Below are 22,761 nucleotides of genomic sequence, written 5' to 3'. Positions count from 1 at the left end.
TGCCTGGCGTGAGTTTTAAGCCACCCAGTCCAGGATGCGAACCATGGTCAACTACATGGGAGTTCAGCGACATAGCCATTACGCTAACTGCTGGTCCCAAAAGCAATTACTTTTTTTTGGGGGGGAGAGGTTTTTTTTGCTATAGGGCGCATACGCTCACCAGACAGACAGAGAGAGACAGACAGAAATCGAGAAATCACCCTCCAGGGGGGGATGGCAACGCTGTAATCCCTTCTCCTCCATTCTCCTCTTGGGATCCTGGGCGCACACGCACCTAGCGTGAGTTTTAAGCCACTGGGTCCGGGATGCAAACCGCAGTCGACTGCGTGGGAGTCCAGCAACATAGTCATTATGCTAACTGCTGGTCCCAAAAGCAAATTTTTTTTTTTTTTGGAGAGGGTTTTTGCTATAGGGTGTATGCGCTCGCCAGCCAGCCAGAGACAGACAGACAGAAAGCGAGAAACCACCCTCTAGGGGGGATGGTCACGCCACAATCCCTTCTCCTCCATTCTCCTCTTGGGATCCTGGGCACACACGCACAGGCGCCCGGCGTGAGTTTTAAGCCACCAGGTTCAAGACGCAAACTGCTGTCTACTGCGTGAGAGTCCAGCAACTTAGCCATTACGCTAACTGCTGGTCCCAAAAGCAAATTTTTGAAAAGTTGGGTATAAGTTGAATTTACATAAATCCAATTATGATATTTCATGAGAACTTTGTTACTTAAAGGGAGGTTTGTGACTCCCTTTTTATAGTTAGAGTTTAATACTCTCTGAGCCAGATTTTTCTATTTCAAGTTTGCTTAAAGCAATGTATGCCCAACTGCGATAGGACTGTGTTATTCTGTGGGGTCATTGCTTATTATTGTATAATTACATCCTAGTTGTTTCATTTAGGTTTACTTTGTCTTATCAACTATATTTGAAACTTGCCAAGATATAAATTGTATCTTCTTTTGCATATCCCCCTTCTTTGTATCTCGGAAGTAAGAATGGCGCACACATTCTAAGCTGTCAAAGACTTTGGAAATTTATGGAAAATAATGTATGAAATGATGTCTGGAAAAAACAGAATCAAACACTTTCATGACTCGTATGATGATAGAATTATGGATAATTTTTTCTTTTACCTCTTTCTCAATGAATTTAGAGCGATACTTGGTTTTATAACTAAAAGCATGAATTTAAAGAAAACGTTGGCCTTTTGGTGGTATTTATAAATATTCCATCACTCTGCAACATTACATGTTAGAGTTAACACATAACAAGTAGGGAGTGAAAAAAGCTTGAGTGGAATGTTACCCTTTTTCAGCTTATGATACATAGCACATAGAAGGGGACCTTTGAAGATTAATCCAGCCGATTCCCGTTCCTCCACTGAAATGGGTTCGGGTCCTTCTCACTTGTTTCAACAACATGCATTGCCCTGTTATCCTGCGATTTCCTAGGAACTGGGACCCCGGTTGGCTGCAATGCTCAACTTCAATCTTCAGCAACTCTGTGGCCCCAAGTGCCGTGACCTGAAAGTTGAAAATCCAGAGAAATACGGCTTTGAACCAAAGAAGCTGTTGGACCAACTGACGGATATCTACCTGCAGCTGGACTGTGCTCGCTTCGCCAAAGCCATCGCTGACGACCAGGTCAGTAGCGGGAGCCAGGCCCTCTGAGGGCGAGGCTGCAGGCTGCTGAGCTACTGGGGCTGGGCTGGAACTCTGGACCTCCTGGCCGTCCATCTCTGTCTGTCCTGGGTATCCCCACTAACACAAGGAAGGTGATACTTAGGAATTGTGGTTTGAGAAGCTTTTGGTTTGTAAATGGAGTAGGACCACAGTGTCCGGGAGCGCCTCTGGTGTCCTTGGAGAGGAGCTGGTTGTTTTCCTTCAGGTGTTCAGGGATTGGCTCCCGGAACCTTCTCCAGCTGAGTTCCCACCCCGTCTTGCTGCGGGCCTGGCTCAGCAGCTGCATTACATTCCCAAAAGAGCCTGATTTTCTCAGAGAAGCCAAGCCTGCTTCCAAGCCTCCTGCTCTTAGTGCTGTTGATATTTTTGTGGTCTTCCAGTTTTAACACCTTGTTGGTTATGTTTACATTCTTCCTTGTCTTATTCATGTGTCCCCCTGCTCAGATCTGTTTTGTTTCTTCATCTCCACAGCCACTGAGTTAGTCCAGGCTACCCCTCCCTCGATTCCCTGTGTGATTTTTCCAGTAATCTCACACAGGACTTCCCCTCCCTCCACGTTCGGTCCCATATCATCTTCCACATCATAACAGCCAATGCTTATTAACTGCGTACCCCATTTTCACCACTAGTTTTCGCTAATTTAAGCCTCACAAAATCCTGTCATGTAGGACGTTAAATTCCTTGTTTTAAAATGAGGAAACTGAGGGCCAGCAGGCGGCATGGTGATGAAGGCACTGGACTCCCACATGGTTGACCATAGTTCGAGGCTTGGACCTGGCATCTTGCTTTTTCACTTTCCCTTTGTTTCTCTCTCTGTCTCTCTCTGGTGAGCATACATACCCTTTAGCAGATTTTTAAAAAATAGTAATACTAAAAAAAGGTAAAAAGTAAATAATTCTTTAAAAAATACAATGAGGAAACTGAGGCACAGAGAAATTAAACAAATTTCTCAAGGTCACATAGTGTGAATAGAGGCAGAATTCACACCCAGGCGTCTGGCTCCAATCCCTACTTTCTCTTTTCTTTTGCAATCCTTCAGGTGATTTACTTTCCAGGCTTTTTCTCTTTCTTTCTCAGGGAATGAAGTGTCTTTCTTCCTACTCTGAACCCCCTCTGCTGTCCGTTTAAAATGCCTAGAAAGCACCACTTGTTTCTGCGTCTCCATCTTTTATGTAAGAATTTAAGGGATTTTTTTTTTTTTGTATAACAGCGTGATTGAGCTATAATTCTTATATGTAAGTACTATTCTTGGTGTAAGCAAGAGAAGTAGTCTTGACAAAGTTATCTTCAATAGGAAAAAAATACATGTATCTAAAGCAACTTTTCAAGAAAACGTAGCGGTAATGAGGAGGTTAGGAAATTGCAGTTATTTGGGGGAAATTTTAAAACATGTGTCGTTGGGACCAACAGTTAGCGTAATGGCTATGTCTCTGGACTCCCACATAGTCGACCGCGGTTCGCATCCCGGACCTGGTGGCTTACAGTCACGCCAGGCACATGTGCGTGTGTGCCCAAGATCCTGAGAATGGAGGAGAAGGGATTGCGGTGTGGCCATCCCCCCTGGGGGGTGATTTCTCACTTTCTGTCTCTCTGTCTCTCTGATGAGCGCACATGCCCTATAGCAAAAACCTCTTCAAAAAAAAAAAAAGTGTTTTCGTAGCCTACAACTGTATAATACTGCACATTTAGAAATGGAAGACTGCCAACAGGTGGCGTGGTGAAGGCAGCTGAATCCCATATGGCTGACTTCATGGTGCAAGTCCCAGACCCGTTGGCTTTTTCAAAACCACACTGGATGCATATGCGTTTGTACCCAAAACCCCAAGAGAATAGGGAACGGCTTGTGGCATGGCCATCCTTTCTAGGGGAGAAGAGGTTATTTCTTTCTTCTCTTTTCCTCTCCCTCTGTCTCTCTCTTTCTCTCTCCAGTGGGCACACACATCCTGTAACAAAATCTAAAATGGGGGGAAGGGAGAAGCAGGTCGCATGGAGGTTAAGGCACTGGATCCCACATGGCTGGGTGCATGGTTTGAGTTCTTGAAATTCATGGGACCAGCAGGTGGCATGGAGGTTAAGGGTGCTGGACTCCCCATGGCTGACCATGGTTCAAGTCCCAAACCTGGTGACTTGTTTTCTCTCTCACTCTCTCTCTCTCTCTCTCTCTCTCTCGTGTGCATTGTCCCTCTCTAGTCAAATTTAAATAAATAAATAAAGTTGTTTATAAAATAATTCTTAAAATATTAAAAAAGAATTCACTCCAGGCATGTGTGCATGCATGCTCAAAATCCCAAGAAGAGAATGGAGAAAGGATTGCAACATGGCCATTCCCCCTGCAGGATGATTTCTCTCTCTCTCTCCGGCAAGCTCACGCACCCTATAGTAAAAACTAAATGAAAAGAAAGACAAGTGGTAGTCTGTAGAGGGTCTGTAGAGGGAAAGAAAACAAACGCCTATCGAGGTAGGGTTGTCTGCCTTTGAGACAGCCCACCTGGCATCTCCAGCCCAGCCCGAGGTTGAGTGTGAAAGTCCCCAGGGGCTCTTCCATTTTTTACTGTAGAGACCTGGAAGAGTTGTCAGGCCTGTGTCCTCCTCTCCTGGTAGGTCTCCCTGTGGCCTCCACATCACAAGGAATTAACATAACACAAATAAGGTTTACAGTGTGGACGAACAGAGCACACGCAGAAGGATGGTGAAAACCTAGTGACGGGGTGCTTCAGACTGCCTTCTCTTAGTGACCAACAAAACATCACTGGTAATAACCTGTGGATTATGGTGGCAGCTTATGGTGGCCCCTGGCTTGAGTCGTAGACAGCGAGCAGTTTCTACATAGCGGCACGTAGGTCTCCTTGAATGTCTAAATAGCCTGGTCTTCCAGACTGTCACGGTCCAGAGTAAGACTCGACACCATCTCAAGAAAGAAGGAAAGTTTATTGAGAGAAAGAGCTTGGGAGTGGGTTTGGGGGACGGGGTGGTCTGAAGCCAGAGGTGCCTCAGTCGACCTGCTGAGAAGGAGGGTCTCTGTTTATAGGGTAATCGAGCTCTTCTGAGAGACTGTGACAGATGCCAGGGAAGTTAGGCATAGTGGGATAAGCATACATGGGACCAGCAGGTGGCATGGTGGTTAAGGGTGCTGGACTCCCACATGGCCAACCATGATTCAGTGGAACATTTGGTGGGTCTTTTTGATCCATCTCTAGGGAGTTAGAGTTCCCAGTACTCGCTCTGGGTCTTTATCTGCTGCTTCCTGGGCCAGTGTGACCTCGCAGTAGCAGCACCTGGAGTGTGGGCTCTTGCCAAGACCAACTATGCAGAAGTTCGACCCTGGTTCCTGGTCAGGCCTGGAGCCATACCAAATGGTACTCAGGAGAATTTTACTCTGTGGGACTTTCCACAGGCCCATGAAGCAAACACACATGCCAGTGGCATGTGGAGAGGAAAATACATTTTAAGTGGACTTTTTGGGGTTTTTACAGTGTGTTTGTATTGATGGTTGGGCATTTTCTGGTAAGAGCTTGCCTTTTTGATCCTTTTGAAAGGGGGCTTTGGGGCTGGGATAGAAGGCTAGAAAGGAACAGAGGAAAAGTGGAAGAATTTGTTTCCTCCTTGGAAGCAGTAGTCTTGGTTTGGTTTGCTTTGCTTTGGTTTGCTTTGCTTTGCTTTGGTTTGGTTTGGTTTGTCTTGTTTTCCTTGGAAGACTCGGGAAGAAGGCTACAAAGATTCGTGAGAAAAGACACTGAGAGATCTATCCCCGTCTGTACCAAGAGGGTCTTAAGACAGGTGTCCAGAAGTTTAGCAGAAAGGCGCCAGGACGAGGAGCCACTGAGCTGCACACTCACTGCGGGGAGAGCCCCGCGTCCCAGAAGGGAACACAGTGATGGTTCCTGGAGCTGAGGGAACCCAGGACAGGAGGCAATTAGTGAACTCCGGTGGCGTCGATGGCCGTGACAGACTGCATGTCTGACGTTCATGGAACTTTGTCTGTTAACACTATTTTTCATTAAAATATTAAAAATACTGAGCCCATCAGCACACATCTCCCCATGCAGTCTTTCCATACTGCTCCTACCTGTACCCTCCCAGGATATTGAGTCTGTGTATCCCAAATTTGTGCTTTCATTTTTTTCTTTGTTGAGGTGAAATTCATATCATATAAAATTAAGGTTTTTGGGGACCAGCAGGTGTCATGGTGATTAAGGTGTTATACTCTCACATAGATGACTACAGTTCAAGTCCAGACCCGGCAGCTTGAAAATCACACTGGGTGTGTGATTATTTTGTGTGTGTGTTTAAAGATTTTTGCCACAGGGCAGGACAGAAGGTAACATAGTGGTACATTACTGAACTCCCACGTGACCGACCATGGTTCAAGTCCTGGACCTGGTGGCTTGAAACTCATGCCGAGCACATGTGAGTGCATGCCCAAGATCCCAGGAGGAGAGTGGAAAAGGGGTTGTGGTGTGGTCATTGTCCCAGGGGAGTGATTTCTCACTTTCCCTCTCACTGTCTCACTTTCTCTCCCCCTGGCGAGCACCTGTGCCCTAAGGCAAAAACCTCTATAAAACAACAGAAAAAAAAATTTCTGTCATAGGGCACATGCACTCACCAGAGACAGAGAGAGAGACATACAAAGAGGGAAAGTGAGAAAGCACCCCCAGGGGAGATGACCACACCACAATCCCTTCTCTCCTCTAGTCTCTTCTCAGGATTTTGCACCTGGTGTGATTTTCTGTTTTTTTTCTTTTTTTTGGAGAGATTTTTGCTATAGGGCACGTGTGCTCGCCAGAAAGAGAGAGACAGAGAGACAGAAAGTGAGAAATCACCCCCCAGGAGGGATAGCCACGCGCAATCCCTTCTCTTCCATTCTCCTCTCGGGATCTTGGGCATGCACACACACGTGCCTGGTGTGAGCTTTAAGCCACCGGGTCCGGAACTCGAACCATGGTCAACTACATGGGAGTTCAGCAACATAGCCATTACGCTAACTGCTGGTCCCTCCATTTTTAATTTTTCAGACCATATACTTGGGAATGGGGTTGCTGGGTCATATCATAATTTCATGTTTAATTTTTGAGGGGCCACCAAACTACATTCCACAGCTGCTGCACAATTTGGCATTCTCAGCAGCAGTGTGTGAGAGTTCCAATTTCTCTATATCCTTATCAACACCTGTTCATTTTCTGTTCGTCTTAAGTAGTTATTCTAATGGGAGCAAAGTGCTGTTTCATGAATTATCTATTCAAATCCTTTGTACATTAAAAACAATTTTTTAAAATTCGTGATAAAAGAGCATGTGCACTAGAGATAAAAAGAGAAAAACTCCCTTGACAAGGTCTTATCACTCTGCAGTTCCCTTCCTGTAGCCCCTAAGCTCATCGGGATCTTGGGTATGTCTTGCATGCCATGTCTTACATGCCCGGTGCGTTTCAGGTCTACTAGATTAGAAATCCAAACCCAGGGTTAGCCGTGTGGCTTCTGTCACTGCTGTTCAAGATGCTGCTGAGCATGCTGTTCTGTCCTTTTTTTTAAGGTTTCTGCCATGGGGCATATTCATTCACTGGAGAGACAGAGATAGTGAAAGCGAAAGTGAGAAATCTACCCCCACCTCCCAACCAGGGAGAATGGCCATGTCACAGTCTCTTCTCCATTCTCCTCTCCAGATTTTGAGCACACACATAGGCACCTGGCATGAGTTTCAGGTCACTGGGTCTGGGACTTGAACCACGGTGAGCCGTGTTGGAGTCCAGTGTCTTAACCACCACTCCACCTGTTGGCCTCATTGTCAATTTTTAATTGAGTTGTTAGTGTCCTTATTGTTGAGCTATAAGAGGTCATTATATATGTTGGATACTAGAGCTATATCTGATATGTCATTTGCAGGTATGTTCATGTTTAATTTTATAACAGTCTGTAAGATCCTTGAAGTCAAGGACAGCTACACTGCTTGACACCTACCAGAGGAACCTTGAAGTAGCTAAGTCATAAGTATCTGGTTAATTCATTGATACCACTGCTCTGTGAGGCTGAGTATCATGTCCACTTATATAAGTACCTTCTGGTTGCTGATAATGCTCACTACGTTGCTCTGTCTTAGAAGGTGACTTAGAAGTCAGCACAAGTCAGCTAGTTAAAAACTTACCATGGGGGGCCAACAGGTGGCGTGGCGGTTAAGGGTGCTGGACTAGCCAACCATGGTTCAAGTCCTGGCCCTGGAGGCTTGCTTGCTTCCTCTCTCTCTCTCTCTCTCTCTCTCTCTCTCTTATTCTGTCCCTTTCTGGTCAAATAATAAATAAAGTTAAATAAAATAATTGTTTTTTAAAAATCTTACCATGTTTTGAGAAATAGACTGGTTAATATTTTGGGGATGATACATGGGCTAAGAAATAACTACTTAATACAAAGAGAAGTTCATGGTGAAATAGTCTCTCTCAGTAGTGTCGTTACCCGTGCCCACCCCAATCTTTGATTAGCTCTGTCCATTTTTACTCTTCCTGATCTTCCTGTAGTTTTTGTGGCCACTTATCCTCTGTCTTACTTTGTTAACAATAAAAAGGCACTGAATAAAGTAGTAGTTGAATTAGTGTAGTGATTTAGCTTCAGAAAACTACAGTGGGGGGCCAGCAGATGGACTTGCACATGGATGACTATGGTTTGAGTCCTGGACCCAGTGGCTTGAAACACACTGGGCATGTGTGCGTGTGTGCCCAAGATCCCGGGAGGAGAATGGAGGAGAAGGGATTGTGGTATGGCCATTCTCCCTGAGAAGTGATTTCTTACTTTTCTTCTCACTGTCTCTGTCTCTGTCTGGTGAACACATGCACCCTAAGGCAAAGAAAGAAAGAAAGAGAAGAAATAAAGAAAAAAGAAACGACTGCAGCAGGGAGGCTCTCTGAGCTTTTCAGGGTTCTAGAAGATGGCCTTTAGGATTATTGTTAGTTCCAGCACCCTGCTACCACTTTACCCTTTCCTCTCTTTTCCCCCCAGTTGCATGGTCAATAAGGGGCGTGGGTGTGCATGGAGTGAGAAACCCAGCATATGCATACATTTAGAAACTAAAGTTAAAAAAAAAAAAAAGAAAGGTTGAGGAATTCCTACTATAGACGTTGATGTGAATCCACAGATAGAAATGAAAGGTCGTGGAGCCAGCAGGTGGCGTGGTGGTTAAGGTGCCGGCTTCCTACGTGACTGACCACAGTTTGAGTCCCAGAACTAGTGGCTTGAAAATCAGGCTGGCTGCATGTGTGCGTGTGCCCAAAATCCCAGGAGGAGAACAGAGGAAAAGGAGGATAAAGGATTACAGCGGGGCAGCCATTCACACGGTGGGTGATTTCTCACTTTCCCTCTCGCTGTCTCACTCCAGGGGTGAACACACCCTATGGCAGAAACCTAAAACAAACAAAAAGTAAGAAATGAAAGATCACATTGTCCAGAGCAAAAGCTCAAAAGGAAAACAGTAGTGTGAACCTAGGCTGCCCATGCTCGGGTAGTTCTGTTCTTCCAGTGAGGCTGGGCACTGGAGAAGCAAAGCTCTCTGGCAGGAGTAGACAGTGCCAGCCCGCTGGCCCTGCTGATGCTCAAACTGCAACTGGGGGCGGGCGTGCTGTGGAATTTTGGTCAACACATGCCAACGGCAGCTTGCCGCTGACACAGCACTGCCCGTGTCACACCTGATGTTCGTACTGACTTGCCACCCTGCGGGTCCGAGGAGAGATGGACGGCACATTCTGCTCTCCTTTTGGGGGGCGGACTCATCAGGATGAACAATGTCCAAGACGCTGACGCTTGTCTTCTTACCAGTGGAACTTGGTTTTGGTCTGAGTTTTAGGTGTTACCTGATAGGATTAGAGATTCAGGTTCTAGGACAGAGTCTTTTTTTTTTTAAATTTATTAATGAATTTTGTTACTATTTTTAAAGTTTGCTATAAGGCATGTGTGCTCAGCAGAGAGAAATGAAAAGTAAGAAAGCAAGTCACCAGATCCAGGACTCGAACCGCGGTCAGCCATGTGTGAGTCCAGCACCTGCTGGCCCCTAGGTCCCATCACAGAGTCTTACATTTAATCACTTTCCTGCTCTCTTTTTATCATTGTCACTAAATCAGCAAGTGGCCAGAGATATTGCCGTAAATGATTTTTCTTAAATGTAAAATATGATGCACTTTGATATTTTTAGTGGCAGTGATATATATGAATTAACCATCTGTAAGGTAGGTGTTAACCCTGCCCATTTTATACCCAAGGAAACGGGGACTCAGTGGAGTTAGAAGTTTGCCCTAGCTGGTAGGTGGTAGAGCCAACATTCAGGACCAGGTTTGTCCAGGTCCATGGTGGGTCCTTGTCGTCTAATTCACCCGTTCCCCTCTTGGGGACATAGATTGTGTCTGCTCCCAGACCCATTTATTAGGGTGGTCCAGTGTCAGTGTTGGACACAGTGACTTAAAAGAAGGACTAACAGGGGCCAGCAGGTAGCATAACAGTTATGTCTCTGGACTCCCAGATGGCCTGACCATGGTTCGAGCCTTGGACCTGGCAGCATGAAACTCACACCAGGTGCATGTGTGTGCATGCCCAGAATTCCAAGAGGAGAATGGACAAGAAGGGATTGTGGCATGACCATCCTCCCTGGGGGGAGTATCTGTATCTGTCTGTGTCTCTCTAGCGAGACTATAGAGAAATCTCTTTAAAAAAAAAAAAAGGCAAGAAGGAAAGGTTGACAGTGAATAGAACGCTCCTTCTGAGTATGAACACTATTGGTTGTTTTTAGCATGTTTACCTTCATGGAAGAGAGCTGAAATTTCCACCTCCTCTCTGAGGCTGCCAGGGCACAGTGCCCTGCAAGGACTGAAATAGACTCAATTTCCTTCTCTTTTTAATGTTTCAACTATAAATGTGTGCTAGCTATAAAAATTCAAGAATTTGAATCAGCCCTGTAACCTTATTCCAGTCTTCATGTGCTCGTAAGCATAAAAGCATATACTTTTATCCTGGTTACAGACACACAGAGAAAGACTAGATTATATATAGTATATAATTGCATGTACATTTTAGGGCTCTTTTTTTTTTTTTTTTCTTTTTCTTTTTTTAGTTTTTTGCCATAGGGTGCACGTCCTCAGCAGAGAGGGGGTGGCCATGCTGCAATCCCTTCTCCTCCATTCTCCTCTCAGGATTTTGGGCATGCACTCAAAACACGCCAGTATGATTTTCAAGCTGCTGGGTCCAGGTCTCAAAGCATTTTCAGCCAGTGCCTTAACCACTGTGCTACCTACTAGCCCTCAGGGCTTTTTTTTTTTGGAGAAGTTTTTGCTATAGGGCACATGCGCACGCTAGAAAGAGAGAGAGAGAGACAGAAAGCGAGAAATCACACACACACACAGTGAGAAATCACCTTCCGGGGGGAATGACCACGCCGCAATCCCTTCTCCGTTCTCTGGGGATCCTGGGCAGCAAGCATGCACACACGCCTGGTATGAGTTTAAACCACCGGGTCCAGGACTCAAACTGAAGTCAACTACATGGGAGTCCAGCAACAGCCATTACGCCATCTGCTAGTCCCAAGGGCTCATTACTTTTTAATCACCAGAGGGCACATGCATTCCCCGTGGGGCATTATCATGCTGCATCCTTTTTCTTCCATTTCTTCATCCCATCAGGATTTGAGACACACATGCATGTGAGCCCAGTGCACTTTTTAAGTTGCCTGAGCAGGGTTTGAACCGCAGTCAGCCATTGGGATCTGGCGTGCTGTGCTCAGGACTTAACCATTGCACTCTGGAACCAGCCCAGTTTTAGGACTTTTTTAATGAAAAAAGACCATAGATGGATCTGCAGCTTGCTTTTTTCTAAGTAAGATAAATTCACAATTCACACTGCCTTTCCTTCTTCGCAGAGATCCTACAGCAAGGAATTGTTTGAAGAAGTTATTTCAAAGATGCGGAAAGCAGGGATCAAATCCACAATAGCGATAGAGAAGTTTAAACTTCTCGCCGAGAAAGTAGAGGAGATAGTGGCCAAGAATGCACGTGCAGAAATCGACTACAGCGATGCTCCGGACGAGTTCCGAGGCAAGTGGGCCCACCTCTGTCGTGCCGATGCTTTGATTTGAACTTTGAAAGAGGATGGTCTGTGTTTTAAATTTTATTTGTCTATTTATTCCATGAGAGAGAGAGAGAAGGATGGGCACCTCATAGGGGCTTCATACTGTGATCTACCCCATCCCCCACCACATGTGTGTGCAGCTGGCATGTATTGAGTCATCAGAAGTCATGACACACTTTTACATACAAACACATTTTTAAAAAATCATGACTTTTCTGATGACCCAATATATATAAGGAAACATCGGGACTTGAACCCAGGACTTTCCCACCATGGGTCCAGTTACTGCTGCTCCACGAACTGGCCTTGTACTTTTAATTTTTTTAGAGAGATTTTTGCTATAGGGCATGTGCGCTTACCAGAGAGACAAAGAAAACCAGAAACAGAAAGCGAGAAATCTCCACCCCCAAGGGAGTGGCCCTGCCACAATCCCTTCTCCTCCGTTCTCCTCTCGAGATCTTGGTCACGCGCACACATGTGCCCGGCCTGAGTTTTAAGTCAGTCCAGGACTTGAACCACAGCTGACTACGTGGGCGTCCAGCAGTGTAACCATTATGCCTTCTGCTGGTCCCTGTGCCTTTAATTTTTGAATAGTGTGCTGTCGTTGATGTTTTTTTTTTTTGACACCTCATCTATAAAAATTTGCCTGTTTTTAGCTCAATTGTAAACTGAAAGGAAAACACATCCATAGCCTGATTTCAAAACAGATAATAACCCTAAAGATTTTAAGGCAGCATATCCTTTTTTACGTAAAGATTTTCATTTCAAATGATTCTCATTTCCAGAGAATTCCAAGGCCTAAGAAAGGATTCTGGCCCCCGTCTGCCCGGCAGAGCCTGTGGGGCCTACTGCTGTGTCTGTCCCAGGGTCTTTTTTTTTTCCCCCTATTTTCTCTTCCCAGCAGTAGCTGATAAAAGGGTACTTTCCCCTCCACAAAAGGCAGTGTGTATGCCTTTATCTAATGCTTTAATTTTCGTCTAAACTTGGGGACCCCACAGGGGCCATTTGATTCCTGTCCCTTACGATGTGTTTTTCACTCGTACGAGGGGCTTTGCTTTGTTTTCTTTTCAGTTCGGGACTCTGTTATTAGGTTGGAGTTTGCTTTGCTTTGTCTCTGCAGACCCTCTGATGGACACCCTGATGACGGACCCTGTGCGGCTGCCCTCCGGCACCATCATGGACCGCGCTATCATCCTGCGGCACTTGCTGAACTCCCCCACGGACCCCTTCAACCGACAGACCCTGACAGAGAGCATGCTGGAACCAGGTAGAGGAGGGTGCATCTCTAGTGGCAGTGCTGATGTCCGTGCCAGGAATGGAGCCAAGATCACAGATGAGAGATTAGCCAGAAGTGAAGTTTATCCATCCCAGAAACCACCTACTTTAGACACTTCTTACGGAAAAGACACAAAGGCCCTTTGCTCTTTTGCACTGTCGATGTCTAGTCCTTCCTTTTCATGTCCTCCTTTTTCCTGCAGTCTTCAGCTTAATGAGGGACTCAATGGGCTTTTCTTTCCATTTACACAGAACTACAAGCTTCATCTCTCAGGAAGAGCCCTCCCATCTGGAGCATTAATCCTTTTTTTCTTTTTCTTTCCTCAGTACCAGAACTGAAAGAACAGATTCAAGCCTGGATGAGAGAGAAACAGAACAGTGATCATTAAGCCAGCCCCTTTACCACCCTCCGCAGAAGCAGCCACGGCCAGCAGGCAAGCAGAGCAGCGTCAGGGTTGTGGAGCTGCCATTCACCTGCTGGGGTTAAATGTGGCAAAATTCCCGAGAGCCCACCCAGAGCAACCAAACGGTAGCGATCTGAAAGGACACGAAGAAGAGGAGCCGATTCCTGTACATATATTTAAGCGACAAACATGGTCAAAAGCTTGAGGGACACGTTTTACGATTGCTTGTGTAATAAAGCACGTCCTTCATACGTCACAATTTGGGGCTTTGCAACAGAAGTCTCTTAGCGGTGACAAATGGGTCTGGGCAGCGTCCCCTTCATTTTTTTTTTTTTAATCCTATATCCGTTGATTTGATTGTGATTAGAAAACCTTGGACATTTTGCTGCTAAAGAATCTCCCTCCCCTTCATGACCCTACTTGCACTGCTGTGGATTTTTTTTAAAAGAAGCAAAAACAAAAATAAACTCTTTATCCCCAGCCCTCCAAACATATATTCTGTGAGATAACTGTGCCTGCGACAAAGTGTTAATCCTGGGATCGTATTTTTATATCATATTCACATATTTGTTTTTTTAATTGGTGTTAGATGACATTAATAAAAAAGGCAAGATATTTTCAGAATTTGAATTTTAGTTTTTATTTTTTTTCTTTTGAAATGTCCCTTTAAAATTTTTTTATTCTTAACAAAATGAAGAGAATTCCGATGCTCTGGTCCTTACAGTAAGCCCTCTGCTAGGAACCTAAGGAACAGTTGCAGCAAAGGAGGGGTTTTAAGTCTATCAGGATTACGTGACATGTTTTTTTCCATGGGGATGAGGGTTGATTTTTTTAAACGCTACGTGACAGTTCAAAGCCTTTACATAGTTATCCTGTGAGGGTCAATAAACTCCTCAGCCCTTAAGTCTGTGAGTTTGAGACAGGGGTCATTCATACAGTGTGTCCTTTGAGGTTTGGCCTTACCAAAGCAAAAAAGGGTGCAAGCAGTGTGGAAGTCTGTCAGCTTGTGGAAACAGACAGACCAACAACAGCCACACACGCACACAGATGAAGACTTTTTGTATTACTGCTCCCTACTTAACATACTTGAATTCTCGAATTTCCTTTGGGGTAAAAAAGGATTTGAAACCATAAAGTGTTTTGAAGAAATTAAGTCTACAAAAACATACTTTCTTTTTTCTTTTCCTTTTTTTCCCCCTCCACAGACAATGTCCTCTGTTCAGTTCCTAACGCAAACTACAATAAATGGTGATACACGTTCCGAAGGAATCTTCTTTGAGTCTCTTCTTTTTGTGGAAATAAAAAGTGGAAGTGGGGTGGGTGGGAAAATAAGAGCCAAGAAGTTTGCATGTGGCGAATTATCTTTTCTGGAGCCAATTAGGGGTTTCTATTTTTAAAATAACCGTTTCTCATTCCTGTTGGTCTTGATGCTACATTTGGTTCTCATTTCATTGTTTGCTGATCTGAGGGGATGAGCTTTGTCATGTTTAGTCTTCTGCCTTTCTCAAGTTGGTGTCTTATCTCAAGCATCTTTTCAGAAGGGGGCCAGGCGGTAGTACAGCAGTAAAACACAGAACTGTGAGGCTCACCCTCCTGGAAAGGTTCCAGGTTCATGTCCAGATACCTCCCTGACTTCACCAGGCATGTGCATGCCCATGTTCTAAGGACTCCTCAGGCCAGGAGTAGATTGCAGTATCAGGACCCTGTTGGGGGTTCTGTCTGTCAGTCTGTCTGTCTCTGTCATACTCATGGAAGAAATACATAAGGAAACTTTAAAAAAAAAAAAAAAAAAAAAAGTCTTGGGGCCAGAAGAAAGGAAAATTTTTAAAAAAAAAAAAAAAAAGAGTCTTGGGGCCAGAAGATGGCATAGTGGTTAAGGTGCTGGACTCCCACATGGCCCACCACGGTTCGAGTCACTGACCTGACAGCTTAAAAATCACGCAGGGTACATGTGCATGTGTGCCCAAAATCCCAGGAGGAGAATGTAGGAGAAGGGATTGTGTGATCATCCCCTCTGGGAATGATTTCTCACTTTCTTTTTCTCTGTCTGTCTTTGTCTCTCTCCAGTGATTGCATTCACCCTATGGCAAAAACCTTTGAAAGAAAAAAAAAAAAGATTCTTACTCAAATCCAACCTATTCTCTTAGTATTTTCTTTTTCTTTTCATGTTTTTCTTTTTTCTTCTATTTATTTATTTATTTATTTATTTTGAGAGAGAGAGATATTTGCTATAGGATACATGCTGTGGGAGAGACCCACAGAGACAGACAGAAAGCAAAAATCACCCCCCACCCCAGGGGGGATGGCCACACTACAATCCCTTTTCCTCCATTCTCTCAGGATTTGGGGCATGCACACACATGCACCTGGCATGAGTTTAAGCTACTGGGTCCAGGACTTGAACCACAGTCTCATACTTGGGAGTCCAGTGACGTAACCATTATGCCGTCTTCTAGTCCCTCTATTAGTATTTTCTTAGGCACTTCAGTTTACAAAACCATTCCTATCAACTCAATAGTAGTTGCAAGCACTAATGTAGCATTTTCTGTGTGGTAGGCACTAGATAAAGGCCTTTATGGTTTTGTCCTCTAGGAAGGAAATATTGTTATCTATATATTTTTTTGAGAGTTTTTTTTTGTTTTTGTTTTTGTTTTTTTTTTTTTGCTATAGGGCCTCGCCAGACAGAGACAGAGAGCTAGAAAGCGAGAAATCACCCCCCAGGGGGGATGGCCACGCCGCAGTCCCTTGTCCTCCATTCTCCTCTCGGGATCTTGGGCACGCATGCACACGTGCCCAGCGTGAGTTTTAAGCCACTGGGTCCGGGATGCGAACCGCTAACTGCTGGTTCATCTATTTTTTTTTTTTTTTTTTAAGCAGGTCAGGGTGTGAGATGTGGGAAGGTCTGTTAACATGCCTGATGTCGTTTGGCCAGTTGGTTGAGCAGCTATCCAGACACTAGAGACCATGTCCTTAGCTTGGATATCCACTCCTTCTCTGGAACACATGTAGACTAAATCACTTCTTTTTCCTCAAAAAATACAACACATTCATTGTAGCAGAAATTTTAGACTATTCTACACAAAAAAGAAGAAAATTAAAATCCCATCATGCTTTCTGTTTAGTTTCCTTTCTACTATGATTACATAATGTATCTGCCTATAAAATTATGATATTTACTGATGTCTTACCTAATTTTGTTTGTTTATTCATCTCATGAATGTGTATTGCTTGTCTTCTCTCTACCCAGGTTATAAACTTAGGAGGCACAGATTCTGTGGTGATTAATACTTGAATCCCATATTTGTCCCCATGGATTTTTTTTTTCTTTTTTTGGAGAGGTTTTTGCTATAGGGCACGTGCGTTCACCAGGAAGACAGAGACAGAAAGCAAGAAATCACCTCCTCCCCCAAAGGGGGGATGACCACGCTGCAGTCCCTTCTCCATGCTCCTCTTGGGGTCCCCATGAATTTATTAAGATTCTGTTTTGTGCTTCCATTTGCACCGGTCATTTTGAATACTCAGAATTTGAGGTTTCAAGGACCTTCTGTGGGTGTGGTGTAGATGTAGTCAGTCCCTTACCTGTACTGTCTCTAGGGAGAAGACATCTTGGATTTCTATTTTTTAGAGTCTGGGTTACTGTTTTATAGAAACTTATGTTTGCCTTCAATCTGTTAATTTTGGATTTAAGGGGCCAGCAGGTAGTATAGTGATTAAGACACTGGACTCCCATATGGCCAACCATGGTTCAAATCCCAGACCTGGCAGCTTGAAACTCATGCCGGGAGCATGTGCATGCGTGCTCAAAATCCCGAGAGAAGGGATTGTGGCATGGCTATGCCCCTGGGGGTGATTTCTTGTTTTCTGTTTCTCTGTCTCTGTCTCTCCAGTGAATGCATGTCCCCTATAGCAAAAAAATCTCTAAAAAAAAAAAAAAAATTATGGATTTAAAATAAAGTCCAAAATATTTTAAAAGTAAGTCTCGAAAAGGGAAGATTGTCAAACAGGAAGGAGAATCTGAGAATCAGATCAGCAGACTCAGAAATGGTCCTTGAGACAAAAAAAAAAAAAAAAGATTAAAATAACTTCTTACTCGTTTTGTGACTCATGATTGTGTGGGTTTTTAAAAGGAGTTTATAAAACATCTTTTGGAGAAATCTCTGCATCACTTTGTTCACGTTTTATAATCTTTGGATTTCGTACATAAAATAGTGACAAATTATTTGTTAAAATACAAAAGTGGCATGAGTAGCTCCATCTGATGAGGTGAGTTTTTGATTGAAGGAAACAGCCATAATAACCTTGAGCTTGACGTTAGTATCAACTGATACCGGGCTGAAGGAAGTCATTCTGGGTTGGTAGATTATGATTTGCATTTCTTGAGTATTTTCCATGTGCAAGTCATTCTTATATGTGTTGATTTTGATTCATTAAATATTCAACAACCATGTGAAAGGGAGTGTGGTAGGGAGCCAGCAGGTGGCACGGTGATTAAGGCTCTGGACTCCCAAATGACTGACTATAGTTTGAGTCCTAGACCTGATGGCTTGCTTTTTCACTTTCCGTATGTCACTATCTGACTCTGATGAGTATGCATAATGATACATAAAATAAATAGTTTTTAAAATAGACTAATGTTTCAAGGTCTAGCAGGTGGCGTAGTGGTTAAGAGCACTAGACTCCCATATGGTCGACTATAGTTCGAGTCCCAGACCTGGAGACTTGCTCGCTCGCTCTCTCTCTCACTCTGTCCCTCTCTGGTCAAATTTAAATAAATAAATAAAGTTAAATAAACTAATTTTTTTTTCTTTTTCTTTTTAGAGAGTTTTTTTGCTATAGGGCATGTGCACTTGCCAGAGAGACAGAGACAAAGTGAGAAATCACCTCCCGGGGGGATGGCCATGCAGTAATCCCTTCTCCAATTTCCTCTCAGGATTTTGGGCACACATACACACACATACGTACGCATGCCCAGCATGAGTTGTAAGCTGCTGGGTCCAAAACTTGAACCACAGTCGACTACGTGGGAGTCCAGTGACGTAACCATTATGCCATCTGTTGGTCCCAATAAAATAATTCTTTTTATAAAAACTGAAATAGGCTAATATTTAAAAAACTGGCATACAAGTGTAGGCCAGTGCTTCAGAGCCTGATCTCTTCACTGCCCTTGCTCTACAGCAGTGATCCAGAATGGTCCAAGACCTGAATAGTTCAAACTGCCCAGAGAGATACAGTACAACATTCTGGAAGAGGGTTTGAGCTATAGCCTTAACCTTCATTTTAAATGGTTAGAAACCTTCAATCTCAGGGTCCAGCAGTTGGTGTGGTGGTTAAGGGCATTAGATCCCCACATGGATGACCACAGTTCGAGTCCTGGAAGAAAGGCAGAAAGCAGCTTGCTTTCTCCCTTTCTCTATCTCTCCCTGATCAAATTTAAAAATAATAATAAATGGAAATAATTCTTTTAAAAAAAAAACTTTCTAAAAAAATAAAACCAGTCTCATGGCTTTTTTTTTTTTTTTTTTTTTTGTGAGAGGTTTTTGCTATAGGGCATGTGCGCTCGCCAGACAGAGAGAGACAGAGAGACAGCAAGCGAGAGATCACCCCGGGGGGGGGATGGCCACACTGCAATCCCTTCTCCATTCTCCTCTCGGGATCTTGGTCACGCACACACACACCCGGCGTGAGTTTAAGCTACTGGGTCTACAACTCGAACTGCAGTCATCTACATGGGAGTCCAGTGACATAGCCATTATGCCAACTGCTGGTCCCAGTCAAGTTCAATTTCAAGGGGAAAGAACATAGACCCCGTTTCACAGTGGGAGGTGGTTAAGGGCACTGGACTCCCACATGGCCAACTGTAGTTCAAGTCCCGGACCTGGTGGCTTGTCTTCTCACTTTCCTTCTCTCTGTCTCTCGCTTTGTCCCTTTCTAGTCAAATTAAAATTCATTAATTAATAAAATTAAATAAGTCTTAAAAAAATTGTAAGACTCCCAAGTCCCCATTTGCCACCCTTACAGGTCACCCTGCCCTACAAGAAATCTTCCTGGACCTCTTTCCCAGAATTGCTCTTTTCCGAGCCTTTTACATTGGCTGTGATCACCTGGTCGTTAGAGAATGCAGGAAAGAAGGGAACACTTGCGAGCAGCCTATTTACTAATGGCTGCTATCTCCTCACTGTAGCCACATCTGAACCTCCCAAAACTATTTCTGGACTGGTCAGTTGTGCAGCAGTAATCAACGCTGTGCAAGACTGACCCACACAGGAAGGCGCCCTGAACTCCCTGGGGCACGTGTGCACACCCATGATCTATGACTGTCTGAGCCAGGGTGGATGGTGGCATGAAAACCCGTTGTGGGTGCTTCTCTCCTTTTAATCTCTCTCGCTCATAAAAGAAGGACGAGTCTTTTTAAAATGTGCTCCCAGGAGATCAGCAGTTGGTGTAATGGCTATGTCACTGGACTCCCATGTGGTGGACCATGGTTCAAGTCCCAGACCCGGCAGCTTAAACTCACGCCGGGTGCGTGTGTGCGTGCGTGCTCAAGATCCCAAGAGGAGAATGGAGGAGAAGGGATTGTGGCGTGGCCATCCCTCCTGGCAGGGGGTTTCTTGCTTTTGTCTCTCTCTGTCTTTCTGGTGAGTGCACATGCCCTACAGCAAAAACCTCTCCAAAAAAATAAAAGAAAATAAAAACTGTGCTCCCGGAAGGTCACCATATTGATGCTGAACTTGAGACTGAAAGTCTGGAGGACATAAAAACATTAAAAATTGTTATAGACACTAGCGACAAAGTGGGAAGAGTTTAGGAGAGGAAGAGCATAGAAAAGGAAATGTTGGCGATAAAATAGAAAGGTAAGACATTTGTGGGACACAGGTATGGTTTATTATCTGTTGATAAGGATGTGTATAGCATTCTCAACTGGGCCGGACTGTAGCGGGGGAAAATAAAAACTTTTACAATCTAAAAAAAAAAAAAAAAAAAAGTAAAATGGAATAAAAAGGTGAAAATAATATAACAAAATAAATTTTTAAAAAGAAAATAAAAGAATAGATGACTTTCATATCGCATATAGAGTAGAGACATTCATTTCTCCTTGAGCATTATGTTTTTTCTAATAGTCTCTTGATTTAGATATCTGCAAAGCTTGTTATCCTTTTTTAGGTCTTTAAAAAATATCTCATTCAGGACCAGCAAATGGTGAAATGACTATGTCGCTGGACTCCCATGTAGTTGACTGCAGTTTGAGTCCCAGACCTGGTGGCTTAAACTCACGCCGGGTGCGTGTGTGTGCATGCCCAAGATCGTGAGAGGAGAATGGAGGAGAAGGGATTGTAGCGTGGCCCTCCCCCCTGAAGCATGATTTCTCAATTTCTGTCTTTCTGTCTCTGTCTTTCTAGCGAGTGCACGCATCCTAATAGCAGAAACCTCTCTCTCAAAAAAAAAATTTTTTTTTTCATTCTAAATGCTATTTTACTGACAAGGTTATTTGAAATTTAATTTTGGGGACCAGCAGATAGCATATTGGCTACATCGCTGGACTCCCATGTAGTCGACCACAATTTGAGTCCCGGACCCGGTGGCTTAAACTCATGCCGGGCGCATGTGCGTGCGTGCACAAGATCCTGAGAGGAGAAAGGAGGCAAAGGGATTGCTATGTTCCCCAGGGGGAGTGGCCAAACCGCAATCCCTTCTCCATTCTCCTCTCGGGATCTTGGTCACGCACGCACACACGCTAGGTGTGCCACCAGGTCTGGGACTCAAACTGCAGTCAACTACATGGGAGTCCAGCGACAGCCATTACACCAACTGCTGGTCCCCGTCATATCACCTCTCACAGAGAGCTGTTCTCCTCATTCCACTTCTTTGGTTTATTCCAGATTCTCTCAATAGAAAAATAAGTTGCATGAGGGAAGATTGTTTTGTTTTGAGTTATCTTTTTCATAATATCTCCAATAGTATCTTGAACATTATTCAATGATTATTTATTGATTAATACATTAAACATTCATACAACTCTTAAAAAAAAATTTGCTCCTGGGAGCCGGCAGGTAGCATGGAGGTTGAGACACGGACTCCCACATGGCCGACTGTGGTTTGAGTCCTGGGTCTGGTGGCTCTTTCTCCCTTTCCCTCTCTCTCTCCCTCTGTGTGTGTGTGTCTCTCTCTGAACAAATTAAAATAGTAATAATAAATAAAATTAAATAATTTTTTTTAATTTGTTCCTGTATCCTGTGTGCTTTGGAGAAGTGCAGGAGCAGAGAGATCCAGGCGAGGCATTGCAGAAGGAGAAGAATACAATTCCCTAGCCCCTCACCAGAGCTGCTCCATCTGCAGCTGTATTCCATTTTGCTCCAAGCTGCCTTCATTTTACCTCCTGTCTCAGGACCCAGCAGCCTTCTGTCTCCTTCTGGATGTTGCCGTCTTCAGTTTCCCAGTTTCATCTGCCTCTCTCTGTAGTCTGGCCTCTCCAGGCAGAGTGTAGTTTCAGATTACAATTCACCAAATATTCCCAAGAACGCTGTGGTTCTGGGACCATTGTCTGCATCTATCTACGGAAGCAGAGGCCGATGTTCAAGGAGTTCCGTTACTGGCCTGCAACTGCGCCCTGCTTATTGCTGTCCCTGGGGCTCATCCGTTTCTCCCTGCCCTCAAGGACTGTCTCTGCTCTTTGGAGTCTCCTGTCTCAGAGCATGAAGAAACCTGGGGAGCTTTGCTTTAGTCCATCGCAAGCCCCACGGGATGTGGGGATGGATAAAGGAATTGCAGTGTTGCTGGTTTCCATCTGACAGTCTCTAAATCTTTTGTCCTTTTGTATCGTGTATCACTTTTTATGGCGACTTAAATTATTTATGCTGTTTTGTTGAAAGCTAAGCACATTGGAAAAAAATTGCCTCTAATGGAAAGGTGGAAAGTGGATGGGCGTACTAGACTGTGGCGCAATACAGAACCTCCAACCCTGTGATACCTCGAAACTCTTGGTACAGGGTGTGTGCGTGTCTGTGTATCTGGGTGTGGAAGAGAGAGAGTTGGGGAGTTGCCAGGGCTCATCTGGGCTTAGTTCACTGCACTGGTGAGCTTCTATCCTCGCTGAGGTTATTTCTCTGCTTTCCAGCCTTTTTATAAAATGAGCATTTACCTGCCAACATCACAGGGATGGATGAAAGTTGCTGATGTAATGGCTTTTTTAAAACATTGAGCTATTTTTTTAAAGCACATTGTGAATATATGGGGCCAATTTTTAGCTACATAGAATCAGTTGTTTATACAAATATTAAATATTACAGATCTAAACGCTTAGCTTCTTCCTTAGTGACACCT

At 44.2% G+C, this 22,761-nt stretch overlaps 1 protein-coding gene across 2 annotated transcripts in view; it reads left to right on the top strand.

The window, feature by feature from the left end:
• Positions 1 to 14,067, top strand: part of UBE4B (ubiquitination factor E4B) — a 174,417-nt gene extending 160,350 nt beyond the window's left edge. For both annotated transcript variants that reach the window (XM_027770642.1, XM_027770643.1), the window contains 4 exons: positions 1,445 to 1,636; positions 11,556 to 11,730; positions 12,885 to 13,031; positions 13,367 to 14,067. In XM_027770642.1, coding sequence (XP_027626443.1) covers positions 1,445 to 1,636; positions 11,556 to 11,730; positions 12,885 to 13,031; positions 13,367 to 13,428 — 576 coding nt within the window. In that variant the 3' untranslated portion in view covers positions 13,429 to 14,067. The remainder of the gene's footprint in view (positions 1 to 1,444; positions 1,637 to 11,555; positions 11,731 to 12,884; positions 13,032 to 13,366) is intronic.
• Positions 14,068 to 22,761: the final 8,694 nt, after the last annotated feature.

This window comes from Tupaia chinensis, unplaced genomic scaffold (assembly GCF_000334495.1).
Source record: "Tupaia chinensis unplaced genomic scaffold, TupChi_1.0 Scaffold000146_1, whole genome shotgun sequence".
NCBI lineage: Eukaryota > Metazoa > Chordata > Mammalia > Scandentia > Tupaiidae > Tupaia > Tupaia belangeri.
Note: the sequence above shows the minus strand (reverse complement) of the source record. Positions and strands in the feature narration are given on the sequence as shown.